The sequence below is a fragment of the Quercus robur genome, chromosome 5 (assembly GCF_932294415.1).
Source record: "Quercus robur chromosome 5, dhQueRobu3.1, whole genome shotgun sequence".
NCBI lineage: Eukaryota > Viridiplantae > Streptophyta > Magnoliopsida > Fagales > Fagaceae > Quercus > Quercus robur.
In genome coordinates this window covers 70,208,339-70,226,174 of record NC_065538.1, presented here as the reverse complement: position 1 = coordinate 70,226,174, position 17,836 = coordinate 70,208,339, and the positions used below count along the sequence as shown (strand labels likewise).

General features: G+C 31.5%; 2 protein-coding genes across 2 annotated transcripts; both read right to left on the bottom strand.

The window, feature by feature from the left end:
- Window positions 1-2,116: 2,116 nt before the first annotated feature.
- Window positions 2,117-3,182, bottom strand: LOC126728633 (alcohol dehydrogenase class-P-like). Its single transcript, XM_050434428.1, has 5 exons — window positions 3,164-3,182; window positions 3,052-3,113; window positions 2,763-2,858; window positions 2,502-2,663; window positions 2,117-2,243 (listed from the first exon to the last, which is right to left on the bottom strand). The coding sequence occupies exons 1-5, from the start codon at window positions 3,180-3,182 to the stop codon at window positions 2,127-2,129; spliced, it is 456 nt and encodes a 151-aa protein (XP_050290385.1). The 3' UTR covers window positions 2,117-2,126.
- A 345-nt stretch (window positions 3,183-3,527) lies between these two features.
- On the bottom strand, window positions 3,528-5,067 carry LOC126728632 (alcohol dehydrogenase 1-like). The gene is made up of 3 exons (XM_050434427.1): window positions 5,041-5,067; window positions 4,003-4,049; window positions 3,528-3,876 (listed from the first exon to the last, which is right to left on the bottom strand). The coding sequence occupies exons 1-3, from the start codon at window positions 5,065-5,067 to the stop codon at window positions 3,528-3,530; spliced, it is 423 nt and encodes a 140-aa protein (XP_050290384.1).
- Window positions 5,068-17,836: the final 12,769 nt, after the last annotated feature.

Genomic DNA, 17,836 nt, shown 5'->3' with positions numbered 1-17,836 from the left:
TATATATATATATATATATATATATTATACTGTGAATGATGCTTTGATAAACATTTTCTTTCATCCTTTTTATTTTCTTTTAGGATTGGGAAGCGTTGTAGACTTTGCATTTTTTTTTTTTTTTTTTTGGGGCTAAATTGAAGTAATTGCCTATTTTTAGTCAAAATTTGTCAAAATTTTTTTACTAAGGTGTTGGTCTTTCTTTCCTCAAGCAAATGAGTTAGGTTGCTTATATTTTGTACAAATGTAACTTTTGCTTGAAACCACCGATTGACAATTTTCATTCTTAAATATTTTAACATGCAGGGGATGTGATGTAGAAGGAGGATGCTTGGGTCAAGACCATCAGGTGGAATACTCTCATGAAATTGAGCAATTGTGATATCTCTTGCAGCTACTATTGGCTTGCAAGAAGGAATGGGAGGACTTTTTTTTTTTTAATAGTAGTGGTTTATCCTAATAGTTTAGTTTGATTTGCATTTTGCTTGCACCCCATTAAGTTGAAATGTTCCCTCAAACATCACTATCTTAGCTTTAAGATAAAGATAGACCTAGCATTATTAGTTACTATTATTGTATAATTTTTTTTCGATGGCCTGTTGTAGTAATTGTGGAAATTGTTAATAGATGAATAAAAGCATTTAGAGTGCGCAACAATTTGATATACAAAATCTGATGTTTAGTAAGCATTTGGTTCCAAGAATACTAAAGTCAAGAGTGTGAAGTAGTTGCATGTTTTTTGGGGCTATTTGCTTTTCTGGCTTAATGTCAATTGGGCAAGAGGTTTTTATGGGATGTTACACTACTAAGTACGCATCTAAACAGGTGTTTGGTATAATAGCAATATGAAGTTGAGACAACTAATAATGAAATTGAAAATTGGGTAATGGTTTGTTGCGTGCCTTAGTTGGAAGTTGAATCTAAATTGGCTCTTCAATGAAAAGTTCATGTAGAATAATTTTTTAAATTATTCGTTATTTATTATTATTATTATTATTATTATTATTATTATTATTATTATTATTATTTGTTGAAAAAATTGATGCAAACTTTGACTGGTGTAAAATGTCATTTTGGTCAATTTTGTAAAAAGTTAATTGCCCATTGAAACAAAAGTGTGTAAATATTAACTATAAACACATCCAATTAAGAAAAACTCCAATCCTCTAATACAACCTTAACTAACAGATAAATGCTATAAATTTGTAAAGTTATTATAAAAATGTGATAAAAGTTATGCTTTTATTTAAAAAAATTAATGCATTTCTGACCCTCTAAGAACAACTTTTCACAATTTAGATTTTACACATACTCTTTCGTGAGCCTAACACATTATAGCATTAAGAAAAAAAAAGTTTAAGATATTATTAAGAAAAAAAGTTTAAGATGTTATAAAACTATAGATTTACTTTTCAAAATGATGTTATGCCCTATTCTTTTTATAGTTTTAATAAAATGTTAATCTATAGCGTCCGTTATATGATGATTGCTTTTAATCATTAGACATAAACTCTTATTTTAAAAGAATAAAATAAAGATTAAATTTAATAGAACAAAAAGATGGATTAAATTTATTTTCCAATAGTTTTCCCGTGCATCGCATGGGTTAGCGACTAGTTATCATTAAATTCAATCAATCAACCATTAATTATGTCCATTTAGGAATTTCATAATAACGGTTCCACCAAATTAAATTCTATGCATGCAATCCTACAATAAATCATGGTCTCAACTAATAGCGTTACGACATGTCCTAAATTTGAATTGGACCTAAATTGGACCAATTAAAACCAATTATTCATTATCACACATGGTTGGACTTAATTCGTGTAGTTGCATATTAACCGTTAAAACTCAATTTCGTGATATTTTTTAATCCGATGGTCTGTTTGAGGCTCTTGACTAGTCATTTTGATTTTTAGGCTTTCAAGATTTATTTTACATGATGCAATTTGAGATCAAAGGTCAAAATTACGGTGTTTCCCTTAGGACGTGAAATGATCGTTTTGCCCTTGAATGAGGTTATTAAATGTGAGTTGCAAAATAAGGTGTATATATTAAAATATCACAAACAAGTGACATAAACTCATACATTGCTTATTCTCCCACACCATATCGGTAATGTTTTAAGCTCCCATGCGGATAACACATCGGAGAGACTCCCCTTTTAACATGTAATCAAACGCTTTGTTGATCTCCGAGAAAGGGACTGAGTGAGTGATAAATTTATCCAGTTCCAATTCCTGCAAAATCAATTCACGGTATCATTATATAAGCATATAAAAACAAAGAATTAGGCCTGGTCGTTACATAAAAGTAACAATCACAAGCTATTACCCATAATAATAAAACATTAACACTTACTCAAAGTATGTCTATAAATTTCATAATAATCTAAGAAAGTTGCAATCCGCTTATTCCATTTTCAGTTGCTTATAAAAAAAAATACGTGTACAAGAAAGAACAATGAAATGGTTCATGAACTGAAAATATAAGCTTACCTTGTTCATGTACTTTTCCACCCGAGCAGGAATATCAGTGCGAGGCCTGTAATTGCCAAAAATGGTACCCTTAACTGTCCTCTCATTCAAAAAATTCATAGGATGAGTCTTGAATGCGTCATCTTTACTTGGCACTCCAACAAGTACTGCAAGACCCCAACCCTGAGAAGAATAAAATTTTAGTGTCGATGGAAACGTAATGGGAGATTTGGAAGCATTCTCTAATAAGAGAAAATGGTTATAAATTTGTTAAATGATTACATCATGAACACATTCAAATGCTGAGATCATGGCCTGGTAGCTTCCAGTACATTCAACAGCCCGATCTACTCCTCCATCAGTCATCTCAGCAATCACCTATAATTGAGTAGGCATAACTCGGATTAGTTTCAACAGGGAGAGCAGTGCAAACATTTTATACACCAAAACAGGCTTTTTGCCTGGTATTTTCAAAAACATAAAATAAGTAGTAGAAAAGAAATCCCAAAATTCATGCTAGTCATGCCAACTGATTAATCACGAAATAGCAAGTCATGGCGTCCAAACTAACCTGTTGAACTGGCTTGTCATGATCTTTTGGATTCACAAACTCAGTAACACCAAAATTTTTGGCTGCCAAAGAGATTAAGAATCAAAACCATCGCCAACATGTAAATAGGAACATATATTTATGTATACCATTAATGACTCACCCCTATCGAAACGAGCAGGGTTCAGATCAACACCAATGATTCTTGAAGCCCCAGCTATCCTTGCGCCTTCACAAGCCTAAATATCAGTACAAGATTAGAGACTTAGAAATTCTTTCTAATCCTTTTGCAGTTGCCAGAAACTATAGAACACAGCAACAAAGAAAACTCACAGCAAGGCCAACAGCACCCAATCCAAAGACGGCTACAGTTTGACCCTTTTGGGGTTTTGCAACATTCAAAGTGGCACCCATGCCTACAAGCACAAAAACAAATAGACCAATGGAAAATAATAAAAAAATAGTAGGAATATTATCACTGATATAGTTACTATTCTTCAAATCAAGAACTCCTCCAGACCTGTGGATACTCCACAACTAAGCACACAAACTTTGTCAAGTGGGGCTTCAGGGTTGATCTTGGCAACGCAGCCAGCATGAGAAACAGTGTATTCGCTAAATGTGGAGGTGCCAAGAAAGTGGTAAATGGGCTGTCCATTTTTGGAGAATCTTGTCTTGCCATCAGCGAGCATATGACCTCTGTCATTATCGAACCGAAGAGTTTCACACAAGTTGCTCTCCGCTGACTTACAGTGGCGGCATTCCTTACATTCTCCTGTGAAGATAGGGAGAACATGGTCTCCTGGTTTGAGCTCAGTCACACCCTCACCTACACTCTCCACAATTCTGAGCAACAACAATACAATCAATTAGTACTTGTTCACGCCATTAAAAAACTATTTACTAAACCTATTAGGATTTTCAATTGTGGTCTGAAGAGAGAGGATCTAAAAACTTAAAAGTTATACATACCCTCCAGCTTCATGACCAAATATGCGAGGAAACAGCGGCTTCTGCCCCTGCAATATAAAGGGACATTTTAGTTTCAACTACAAAATGAATACAGCCTCAACCCCACCAGTCTAATTTGAGCATGCTCAAATTTTACCAATCAATCTGTAAATACATTCATCAAATCTTGTTTATAAATTGCATGGAAATAGTGTGGCTAACTTCAAGCATTTTTCCCCGCACCTTAATACCAAATTTGATTTCAGAAATGGAACCAACAAAATTAATGAATGATTAATTACAAATATAACAGCATTTACTATTTTGCAATAATTCAATATATTAAAATTTCATTCGTATAGTATGGAATTTCTTAAGAATATGTACTTGCCTTGCCAAGCCTAAAAATAATAATTAAATTAAATTAAAAAAAACCTAAAGTTCCAAAACTTGACACCCAATAAAAAATTTTATTCTACTGAGTCTATTGCTCTTATTATATCGATGTGCCCCCTTCTCTCCCAAAAAAATTATAAAAAAAAATAATGGACCTTTCTTATTAAAATATTAATCAGAAATGTAAAAAAATTATATGTTAAATTCTACAAAAATTCCCTATAAAAAAAATTCTGAAGAAATTCCCTATAAAATTACAACCCCATATATCCACATACAAATGCATGCTAAAAATTAATGCTTATTGTAATTGCCTTTGTATTTTAAACTTATGTCTTTTTAATTTGGACAATTTCATGCATGTTATCTAATTGGGTGCAAGTTAGACAAGTGTAAGGTTATCATTTATATTTGAAGAGATATTCTTGTATTTATAGAAGTCTAGATCAATGAGACAAAAAAGAAAAAGTTATCACCCTTTTTCTCTTCTTGTATTTGGAGAAGTATAGAATCAATAGAGAAGAAGAGGAAAAAGTTACACCCCTTTTTCTCCCCCTTGTTATGAAAAATGGTTACTGTTCCGTTAAAAATTTGATCTTTGATAAAATCTTTTTTTTTTTTTTTTTTTTTGGGGTTAAAATCTTTGATAAAATCTTTAAAAACCTCGTCAAAATCTTTGTGCCTCTCCATTCCTAGGACAATATATACGGTTATAATAAACACCTATTAATTACCACAAATATAATTTTCAAATTTTTTCTACCAAAAGAGAGATGATATTAACTATAAAAAGACAATAAAAGGAGAAAGAAGAACTTTGGCAACTAATCCATATGAAATTTCTCGTGAAACTCTTCCTATATCTTTGGCAAACTAGTTTGAAAAAAGAAACTCTTCAAACTTTTCCTATATCTTTTTATTGGATGTGAATTTTGAAAATTTAACCATTGGATTGCATGTTCTTATTATATTCTTCATACTTGCAAAATTTCAAGAAGATTAAATATCAATAACTATGTCATCAATGACATGTTTAAATTTCAAGTTTTTTGTGGTAAAAATTATATACAAAAAATAAGTTTTTTTTTTATTGAATAGTAAATAACATCCGATTTAAATGAAATATGATATGCATGTTAAGAACATAAAAAATATATAATTCAACAATTAGATTTTCAAAATTCGCATTCAATAAAAAGATATAGGACAAGTTTAGAGGGCTAGTTTGGAGAAAAAACGTGTCCCTTTTATAACGATTATTGTCTGAAAATTGTAATATGTTCTTTTACAAAACACTTGCAAATGATTCTATTCTTAGTTATTAATGGACTGAAAGTATGATAATTTATTCAATGTATTGCCCTAAATATTAACTTGGTAAATACTCCGTTTTTTTTTTTTTCCCACATGGAATTTCGTATTTGTTATTTATATATTTTAGTTAGTAGGCATTTATTACCAACTATATCTGAAAACTGATGTGAAATTTTATAGGGAATTGTTAATATCAAAAAAATATCATCTGAAATGCGTTACCTTGGCTTCCCAAAAGTAAACATCAGAGTGGCAAAGTGCAGTGAAGAGAATCTGTAAGCGGACTTCATTTTCCTGAGGTGGTGCCACCTCCACTTCTTCAATCACTAATGGTTTTCCAGCCTCCCATGCCACCGCGGCTTACATTAAAACACATATCCAATTTAGTCCACTAATTAATTCCAATACAACATTAAAGTTTCAACTGGTTACAACTTCATAGTGTTTCCAATAAAGACATCCATAATTCAAATGGATCTTTCCTGTTATAACTATCAAATTATCAAAAAAAAATTAAATTAAATTTCAAGAATGATGGAAGGGGCATCAATCTATGACATTTGCCAATATCCTTGTAGCTCAACTAATTAGCATCTCTAAGTATTTCTAAATGAAAACATCAAGTCTATAAATCTCTCCATCCCCAACTATCAAATTATCAAAAAAAAAAGTAAAGTTAATCTCCCCATTTTGTTTCAAGGTTCATTTAAACCCTCTGCCTTGGAAAAGAAATTATATATATAGCCAAGGTTTTATATATATATATATATTTATATATTATTCTACTAGTTTAATTTATCCTTTAAAATATTTTTGCACATCCTAATCATAGATCAACCCATCTCAAAACCAAACAACAATACAAATCACATATCTCTATGACACTCCGTTTCTGATCTGATCTCTGATCTAATTCTCATAAATCTCATCTCTTTTCTCTGTCTGACTATTTTAGTATCTCCAACTTTAAGAGTAAAAAGTGGGTATTTGTGAGTTGTGAGTATCTCTCTCTTTATTTATATTATATGTGTGTAAGTGTCTTTGATACAGATTATATTCGTTATTTTTTACTTTTTAATTTGTTATAATGTTATTTGTATGAAATTTAGTGTGTGTGAAGGTGTGCATGTATAATATAAATATAATATAATTTTATATAATTTAATAATTAATAAATGCAAGGGGTTTATTACATGTACATGTGTATTATTATCATGTTATAATAACTTTTTGTAATAAAGTTAGTGTTTCAAGAAAAGAAAAAAAAGTAAAGTTAGTGATTGTTCAAGCATATGATTGGTTAAGTAAACACTTAGTGTATTACTTATGTATGAATGAGTGTAACTATGTGGGTCAATAATTACAATACTAGTGGGTTAAGTTCATCATTTAGTTTAAAATATTTTATAAAAAACAATGAAAAATAGATAATGACAATTACGTAAAAATAAAAATGTTATACTAAATTTTTTTAAAAATGGAATGTTATACAAATTTAAAACAAAATAAAATGGTCATACCTACTAACATTTACAATAAATAATAACAACTAATAGTGAACTATCATGTAATGATTTTAAAATATGAAAATTCGTTCAAAATAATAATAAAACTTCGTGTATTTGCTTATGTTTGTGTGCACGTGTGTTTTTTTTTTTTTTTTTTTAGTTTGTTTATTAAATTAAATAAATTTTAATAAAAAGAGAATTTAAATATATTGAGTGTGCATTTGGCACAAATTAAAAAACCAGTTTTTTTTACTATTCAACTTATTTTTACTACTATTTATGAGTCTCATTGTACTTTTTAGTAATATTTATGAGCCTTACTATATTATTTCAACTCCTTTTAACTTTATCTAAGGTATTTTCAACAAAAAGTTTTCAACTTTAGTTAAATAAACTGTTCCTACAAATCTGACACAGAATAATAAGCCATGAAGATGTCAACTCACGAAAATGCAAACACCGAAGCATGCATGTCTCTATTCTCTAAACAACAAAACTAAAAGGTGATCAATTTATACATATAGTCCGACTTAAATAGCTGCATAAGATCAATCAAAACGAAAAAAAAATAATTATAAACAGAAACAGAGAAGAAAACAACAATAAAAACATGGTCATATTGAGAAAAGAAGAGTGTGGTGGTTCACCTTTGCACTTAATGACCTGACCGGCTGTGCTTGACATGGCTAACTTGGAATGCGACGACTGTTATTGTCTGACTGAAATTAGATCACTTTTGTTTTGAATGTGAGTGCTCTGTTTTTGTCTCTCTGTGATAGTATTTATACTATTGGTCTAGACTTATTAAGGATGGTCCAACTAAGATTTTATCTTCCATCTATCAATTTATCAAAATAAAGATCGACTGTCATCTATTTAGGATATTTTTAGATTGCTGATGACATAGTTAAATCTAATTCATTTTAAAATAGAAAAAGTTTGCCTACAAATTTGGTCAACGATATAAAGATGAAATGTGTCATTGTCATGTACATTCACTTACGCTTTTTTTGGGAGTTCATAAAGAAATGTAATGGAATGATCATAAAAGAATGAATTGAAATATATTTAAGCAAAGGAAAAAAAAAATGGAAAAGAAATGAATGAAATGGAATGGAATTATGTAACTTTGTTTGGATATTTTAAAATAAATGAATGAAAGATAAGTAATCTTGTTTGGGTGTTATATAGAGGGAAATGAATGAAATCATTTTATGATAATATTATTTTTAGACCCCTATTTTAAAATAAAATGCTAAATATATAGGGGTATTTTAGGAGTTTTAATAAAAAAATAATTAAATCTAATTCTATTCCCTTTAATTTCTCCCAATTTTAAAGGAAATGAAAATTTGAGGTTTTGAGGTAATAGAGAAGAATAAGTATTCCCCTACCCATTCCATTCTCTCCTACTTAAATTCTCAAAAAATGGAATTGACTTTCATTCCCTCCATTCAAACTCTCAAACAAGGGAATGGAAAAATATTCTAAAATTATTCATTTTCATCCCATTCCTTTCTCTCCTCCCAAACGAGGACTGAGAAATTAGTAAGACTTTTTTTAGTTGCAATTTCTGCTGGACTAGTAGAGTTTGTAGTACTGCAATCCATGCTACTGCTAAGTTGGGCAGTAATCTTAAAAGCCATTTTTCTTGTAATAAGTTCAATCTCCCTTCTAGTATTGCTGATGTTTGTTGGGATCATAGGCAGAGCTTGGGAGTGCCAAGGGGGGCCATGGCCCCCTTAGTTTTGAAATGGAGTTTGGAAATTTTCCATTAATCTTCTTTTACATTTGGTAATAAATCTAAAATTACACAAAAATGTATTCACTGGCCCCCCTGAGAAAATTTCCTGACTCTACCACTCTTGGGATGATTGTTCTTCTTACATTCCTTTATAGCTTTAAATCTTGAATTTATGCCTTACATTAAGCCCAATTTATTCCCTCCGCTATCTTCTCATGGGTGCAAAGGTTCAAAGGTACTAGCTTTCTAACTGGCACCACGAAACCTAAGCCACCATACAATGAGAAGCTTGATTTGAGTAAACCTTCTTAAAAATGCATTGTTAAGAAGATAGTTTTGCAAAAAGGCTCCAAATGCCATCATTTTTCAAAAATGGGTTTCTCAAACAAAATAAAATGAAAACTTTTCGAGCCTAGCTTTAAATAAAAAGTCTTCTGATGGGGCATTTTTAAATATTCAATAGATATCATTTTCAAAACCATTTTTGCTAAAAGGTATAAAGTTTTAACATTTCTTTAAAGCCTTAACCAAAAACCCTGGATTTTCACTTTTTAAACTCTCTTATTTACACACACACACACACACACACACACAAATCCTGGAAATTATTTTTTTATATAAAACTCTATCCTTAAATAACATTGATTTTAAATTTTTTTTTTTTTTTTTTTTTACAAGATAGAATTCTACTCAAGTCTAATCTAAGTGCTTGTGGAGTGACCATCGCACCAAGGGAGTGCGGTGATAACATTGATTTTAATCTTGAATATGGTTTTCTTAGGTGCATAAAAATCCCTTTTCCTTAAAATAAGATTGCTCTTTCCTTATATTTTTCCCATTAAAAAAAAAAAGGCCTTTTCTTAGAAAGTCAAGAGTAAAACCTTTTTCAAAACCCTTTTCCCAAACGTGTTGTGAAATTTTAAAGTACTCATAAGTGTACGAACCATACCAAAGTATAGTTGGACAAGAATGAGGTCGAACCCACAGGGACTTGTATGAACGTAAGAAAATTAATTAAACCTTAATCAAATTAATCCTAATCTAGTTTAAATAAAAATTGGTTGGTTGCAATAAAATAAACTAAGCAAATAATAAAATTCAGCGAATAGTTAAACTAAGCAAAAGATATAAAGCAATGAAAATATGTAAACAATCAAGGGAAAGGAATTAAGGTTTTGGAATCCGCCTTGTAAGTGATATCAGCATATATTTATAATCATTAATTTTTCCCAACTCACTACATGATAATCTAGAAATCAATCTTGCTATCATGGAAAATATCATCATTAAAACTTATGTTTAAAAATCTAAAGCATGTTCTTCTTCGCTTCTTAAGTATAAAACCAAATCATTAATTGTATCCGTAGCCAAACAAATCATAATATATATCCAATTCTAAAAATTAAATCATAAATTGTATCCATTGACAGACAAATCACAAGTGATATCCAATTTTATAATCAAGAATTAATAAACCAAGTATTCAATTAATTAAGACAAATCCTAAATCATGAGAAAAACATGATTGAACTCATATCTAGAACCTCATCTTAGTCAATTGATATGAAGTAAGAACAATTTAAATCATTAAAGAACAACTATTGTGGGAAAAATCAAATCACATAAATATTATTGATAATCCTTAACAAGGTTTCATCCTCAATCCTAATTATAAATTTAGCTACTCATAATAATTGAAAGAAAACACAAAAATAAAATACTAAACATTAAACTAGACAAATAAAATAAAACTAACTGTCACCGAAGAAAACCAAAGAAGTAGTCGCACTCTCTATACATTCAGCCCTCAGCCCTAGCACTAGCCTCCGCCTACCTGAATTTTTCCCTAAAGAGCCTTTAAATAGGTCAAGGACTCCTATTACAAGTTGAATTCTCGTTTGGAGAAAATCCCAGATTTTTAGGCTTCACATAACCGATTATTTTGGCCCATTTAACGTCAGAATTCGGACTTTTGCTAAACTACAAAGTTGTAGCCCTTTAAGTTAACTTTTCAGCCCAACTTGAATCATCTTGATTGGACATCTAAGACGAAAGTTATGCCAAACATACTAACTGATGTGCAGTCTGGAATCCTAATTCGAATTGGACTTGGATTTGGTGCAAATTTCCTTTGATTCTTTACTCCAATTGGACTTAAATTTAATTGGGTTAGTCTTTTCTTGAATTCATGCCTGGCTAGATGTAAGTTGGCTTGAATCAATTGGCCTAGCCCCACTTTGCATGTAAAGCCCTTGTTACCTACAACACAAAGATATTATATAATCAGTCACAAAATAACATAAAAGTAAGGCTAAATATGTAAATAGGTGAGTACTTTATTGTATATATTTCATACACATCAAAAAGTTTATAACATTCTTCCTTAAAATAAGTCTTTCCCAGCTTCTCAAAAAAAAAAAAAAAAAAAAAGTCTTTCCCAAAAAAGTCTTGAGCTTTTTCAAAAGGAAAATACTCATTTTTTTCAAATGTAAATAATGATGATGACAGGGACCCTAACTAGCTTTCCCAAATGTTTGAATATGGCTTTATCAGGTTCATAAAATTAACAAGCCATTATCAAGCCAGCCAACTCCCACAAATTATTCAGGATGCTATTAAAGGATTTAATAGTCCTTTTGTTTCCATCAGATGCTGGAGTACGTTGCCAAAATGGAAAAGAGATAATTGGATGAATGTCCAGCCCTCAAAGCATCTCATTCTCATTAATGGTCATACTCACCAAGGGCCATGGTTTGAAGGAAATTCTCAATTGTCCTTTGATGATCCTTTTGCTCTTGCAGAATGTTGGAGAAATTATTTTAATAACCAAATTATTAATGTTGCTAAGAATTTATGGAAAAATTATCATTTCATGGGAAGTACAGACAGGATTTCTATCTTTGGTCCCAGACCATATTCTGATGCCATTGCTCATTTGCGAATTGTTGATCATTGTAATCCAAGAAGTCTTCTCATCCTAGGGAAAACTCCAATGTTTGAGCCAATTTTATATTGTGGATTCTGTAATCAGTATGCTATTTACCATGAGCATGAATGTGATTCTCCACAAAGCCCTTTTGATCCTTTTGATGGTTATCCATCCGATACTCCTTCCACTGATTAGTGAGTTCATTCTTGAGATTTCTACTGTTTGAGACTGTTGCTACTTATTTGTTTGGCTTGCACAAAAGCCAAAATACTTCAATGGCTTTGAAGAATATGTTGCTGAAAAAGCGGAACTGTTTCAAGATACTCCGTATTTAGCGGAAGATTTTGATTCTCCTATTTGTCTAGCCTGCACAATGGCCAAAAAACTCCAATGTTTACTACTGCTAAAAGCTTGTTTCCCACCAATATGATACTTCTGAAAATTCCTAATAATTACTCTCAATTGGCACAGGATGACAAAGTTTCTTGTGATTGGTTCTTTTGGGCACCAATAATATGGCCTAAAAAGGTGGTCTAGAATCTAAAGACACCTATTATTTGGCCTAGGTTCTCAGATTTTCAGACATTCCAGCTCTACGGAAGGTTCCCCAAAATATGGAGACAAAAAAGAAAATTTACTATTCAATCACTATTCATCCGTTACTATTCATGACACTATTCATTCCGAATTTTGCCTATTTAAGGGGGGTTGTCCCTTATGTTTAGAACAAGTTTTACTTAAGTTTTACTTCAAGATTTTCTTTCCTTAGAACTCCTTCTCTTAGGAAGCCTTCTTAGAAAGAGAATTCCTTGTTTCTACTACTACCTTGTTCACTACAAATTGTTCACTACAAACCTTGTAACTAGGACTAGTTCAAGTTTTATAACTGTCAACCTGTTCTGAGATCTTGTATTAACTACTACTACTGCTGTAAGTGTTTTGTACTACTTTCAATAAATAAGTATTTTTAGTTTTATGTTCATTATACTACTTGTTGCTACCGCCACCTTGGACGGATTATCGCCATATCAGACGGTTCTAAATTGCTTTCATTTACTTTGAATTATTTTTTATATATACTACTTGGCTGATTCTACCGCCTTTATTATTGTTCTAACTTATTACCTTACATTACTTTCATTATATTACTGCTTGGCTGGTTCTACCCCCTTATTATTGTTCTAACATATTCTTTTACATTACATCCATTATATTATTACTGTGCTTCCGCCTTCAGCTGTGCGTCTTTCCCCCTTTATGGTATATATATATATATATATATTAGTAAAGGTCTATCCTCTGCAACAAACGTGCAAAGAAATTGATTGACATCTGACTAATTGTGTGACATACATTTAAAATTTATTGAGCATGGTGGCTAATATCTTTTGGCCAAAGAATGTGCACCATCTACCATTCTTTGAAATTTGTGTATGTAGCCATTCAGTGCCGACCCAATAAATTTCGAGGCTTAAAGCTATAGCTTTAAATGGTTTTTTTTTTTTTTTTTTGTCACTTAAAATAATATCATCATAAGTTTTTATTAAAAAATAAATAAGCTTACTTTTTAAAATGACTATTATTATTATTATTATTATTGGTTTTGGGAAAATACTAAAGGTATAACAACTTTTACTCCAAAAAAAAAAAAAAAAAAAAAAAAAAAAAAACCTTACAAATTGATATAATAATGAATGTGATTGATGACACTTCAAGAAAATAATAGACAAGTATTTGAATGAACAATGCTAGGGAATAATACTATAAATTTTACAATATGAGGCATATCATCAATCACAAAAATGAATTCAAATATGCATTTATTTGATTGTTGTAGTCCATCAATTATATTTAGTATAGTCACATCAATTTGTAAATGCTATGTAGTAAAATTTATAATATTTCAAGTATTTTCCTGTTTGAATTACTTCTTATGATTGGTGACACATTTACTTGTAAGAGCTATCTATTTAAATTTAGGGTCTTCTTAAATGTGGAGGAAAAATGCGAAAGTAATGTGAGCATTTGGATTCAACTTAATCCAGAGTTTTCAATCTGCGTTTGCGTTTTGCTGAAGCTGGGACCCACGTGCACGGGAGGAAACGCAAGGCTGCTGAGAAACGCAAGTTTTCAGCCGCACTATTTGACCAAGTCAACCGTGAACAATGCACCTGTGCACTGTTCACGGACCCACAAATTCCACTTTTCAAAAAAAAATTTATTAAAAATGGGTCCCACGGCACTATTCACACATTTAAAAATTATTTTGCTACAATATTTTCAGTTTCAGTTTCCAATTTCAGCAAAAATAAGCTCAATCAAAATGGACCCAATATATCTTTTTTATTAAAAAAAAAAAAAGAAAAGAAAAAGTGATTCTTCTAAAATTTTTTGGGTCTTCTTAGAAATCATTTTTTACCCTCACATTTGGGGCCTTCCACTACTAAGGGGGCCCTAGGCGACCTAAGTGGCCTAATGCCTAGAGCCAGCCCCTACAACCATCTATGACCCTTAGAGTCACAGTGGAGGAGGTAAAGCCTCCGAAAAGCTATTTTTACCACTCAATGACCAAAATACATGCATTATCAATGGTTGTCAAGCTAAAAAGTTTGACAACTTGCTACATTAAACTATCATCTTTAATAGTTTACTATAGCAACAAAGTTGTATAAAAAACAAATTTTATTTAGTTTCTCTTTGTTCTTTCATTATTATATATTTTCTCTTTTTTCTTTCTTTCTTCTTACTTCTCTCTTTTTTTTCTTTGGTCAAGCCTCTCTCTTATGGCCTGTTTGGAAGTTTAGAAAATGAGGAGAGTAGAGGGGAGGAGAGTAGTGGAGAGGAGAGTAGAGTGGAATGGTTATCATCCACCTTGTTTGGATGTTTTTAAAATTAGTAAGGGGGAAGGGAGTAATTAACTCTCCCTCTTGTTTGAATGTTTTAAAAATTAGGATGGAAATGAGAGGAAATGATTTAAATAGACAAATTTACCCTTATTTGAAAATGGACTTACAACATTGGTCTATGATTAATTTGTTTGATAAAATAATTATTTAATCAACATTTTCATTCCATCAAATACCACTGATAAAAGTATAAAACTATCCATCAAAAAGAAAGATATATATAACTACTATTAACTATTATAAAATAATTTTTATTACCTCAAAAAAAAATTATAATAAAAATAAAATAAAATTTTCTTTATTGTATATACATGTGTTGTGTTGAAGAAGAAAGAGTTTAACCTAAAAAAAAAAAAAAAAAAAAAAAAAAAAAAAAAAAAAAGAGGTTTTCCCAACGAAAGTGAACCCCAAGGAGAACCCGTCGGAGCGAACCACCATGGTGTCAGAGTACGGCGAGTGGCGAACCCCAAGGAGAACCTGTCAGAGCGAGCCACCATCGTGTTGGAGCACGGCGAGTACTCACCGTTGTTGTCACTCACTGCGTCAACGGAGACCAGAAAGTTGGAGCAACGCGCTCTCATGGATGTTGCAGGATCAAAGCTCGAGTAAGCTCTCGGAGACCAGTTCCCTGAAGGTGAGTGCTACTTCGGTCTCGAAAATTTCGGCAACACTTGCTATTGCAACGGAGTTTTGCAAGTTCAATCCGAATCGTTTTGCTTCTTTTTAAAAAAAAATTTTGTTTTGTTTTTATTTTTCGTTTTGATTTTGTGGTTAGGGTTTCAATTTCTAATGGAATTTGTATTTCATCGCGAGCTTGAATTTTTCTTGTTGGGTTGCCTTATTTGCAAAGTCAGTATCAAAGGTAAATAATGAGATTCAAATTTTTTTTTCATTCACCTCAAATTTTCTCAGGAAACAAACAAAGATTATTTATATAATCTATTTGTAATTTTGTTATTTTAGAAAGGGTAAATTAGGGAATTCATTTAGTCAATAATTTATCTACTCTACTCTCCCTCCAAATCTCTCCAATTTGGAGAATTAAAAATGAAGGGTTGGAGGTAGTTGAAATCCCTTCAAATCCTCCCCCTCTTTCCTTAAAAAACTTCCAAACAAGGTAATTAAATTACTCTCCCTCCCTTTACTCTACTCTCCCTCCTTTTTTAAACTCCCAAACAGACCATTAGTCTTCACTCTCACCTTTCTTAGCACTCTTACACTTTCTCTTTAGTCTTTTATCTTTTGTCGGTGATGGTGGCAGTGGTGAGTCGTTTTGTTGCTAGTGGTGCTGGTGGTAGTAATGGGTCATTGGTTTGGGTTCAATGATCCGTGGGTTTGGGTTGGGATCGGGCTGTGGTTTGAGGTTTGAGGTTTTATGGTTTTTTTTTCCCCGTCAGTGTTGGTGGTTGCTAGCAGTGGGTTGTGGGTGGTTGGGTTATTGTTTGTGGGTTGAAGTTTTATGTTATTTTTCCCAATGGTGGTGGTGGCTAGCAATGGGGTTGTGGGTTGTTGGGTTCTTGTTTGTGAATATATATATATATATATATTTTTTTTTTAATCGATGGTGATGGTGGCTAGCATAGAAGAGAGAGAGATGGAAAATAAGATAATAGAGAAAGATGAGAGAGTAAGAATAAAAAAAAAAAAAAAAGAATATTCAAATAAAATGGAAAAAAATACAACCTTTGATATTGAGTGTATTACAAAGTGGGTTGTTAAAATACAACTTTTGAGTTACTAAAACTTAATTTTTTAGCATCTTCACTATAAATACTCTTAACATTGAAGAACTCATTAAAATTAGTTAAAACGAGGAGTCAAAAGTAGGCAGTAGAGGGTGAATGACTAATAATAGGAGCTTTTCATTATTTTAAAAATCATTACAACTCAAGTAACATTAAAATGAACAACCATTTTGTCCCCCAAAGACATTGACTAATCAAACCCACCACCGCCCCCTCTCTCTCTCTCTCTCTCTCCCCCCCCCCCCCCCCCCTTTTTTTTGGGTAAATCCTAGAAACCAACAAAAGAAAATACAAAACTCAGCTGGACCATGTGACATAGGCAACTAGAGATCACTTTTTTTTTTTTGTTTTCTTGCAAGTAGGCAACTTGAACATGATGATCATCATCAATCACCATGCATGCAAATTTCAATTACATGATGGTGCATAAAGGGGAAGGTTCAGGACTGAAGTGATCAAATTGATTTTGATTCACATTACAACTCCTTCTACACCCGCGACTAAAACTTTCACAATTTGGCCTTCCATGGCAGCTGCACAGTCACATCGGGGTGGCCTACATTGGCCACAATGGCATGACCCCTCACTACGACCTTGAACACATTCCGTACAACAACAGGGTCCCAAATCCAACCGGTCCATATATAGCCATAGGCAATTAGAGTCTAGAACATATTTTTTTTACTTGCAAGTAGGCAACTAGAACATGATCACCATTATCATCATCATGCATGCATTCAAATTCCCAATTACATGCTGGTGCATCCAGAGGAAGTTTCTTCACGAAAGAGACTGATTGATTGACATCCAACCAATTGTGTGAGATGTATATAAAATTTATTATGTTTAGTGGCTAATATCTTTTGGCCAAAGAACGTGCACCAACTACCATACTTTGAAATTTGCATATGCAGCCATTTAGGGCTGGCCTAGCAAATTTGGAGGCTTAAGATGATAGCTTTTTTTTTTTTTTTTTTTTTTTTTTTTTTTTTTTTTTTTTATCATTTAAAATAAAATTTAACTTGTATTTTACTTCATGAATTTTTTTTATTAAAAAAAATCCATTATTCTTACTTTTTATATTTTAATATGACAATTATTTTTATTTTTTTTGGTTTTATGAAAATGATAAAAGTATAACGAATATTACTATAAATAACTTAAAAATTGAAATAGTAATAAATGTGACTAATTGGTGACAGTTTAAGAAAATAATAAACGAGTATTTGAATGAACGATTCTATAAATTTTACAATATAAGGCTTACAAAAATGTATTACCAATTACAAAAAATAATTCAAATATACATTTAT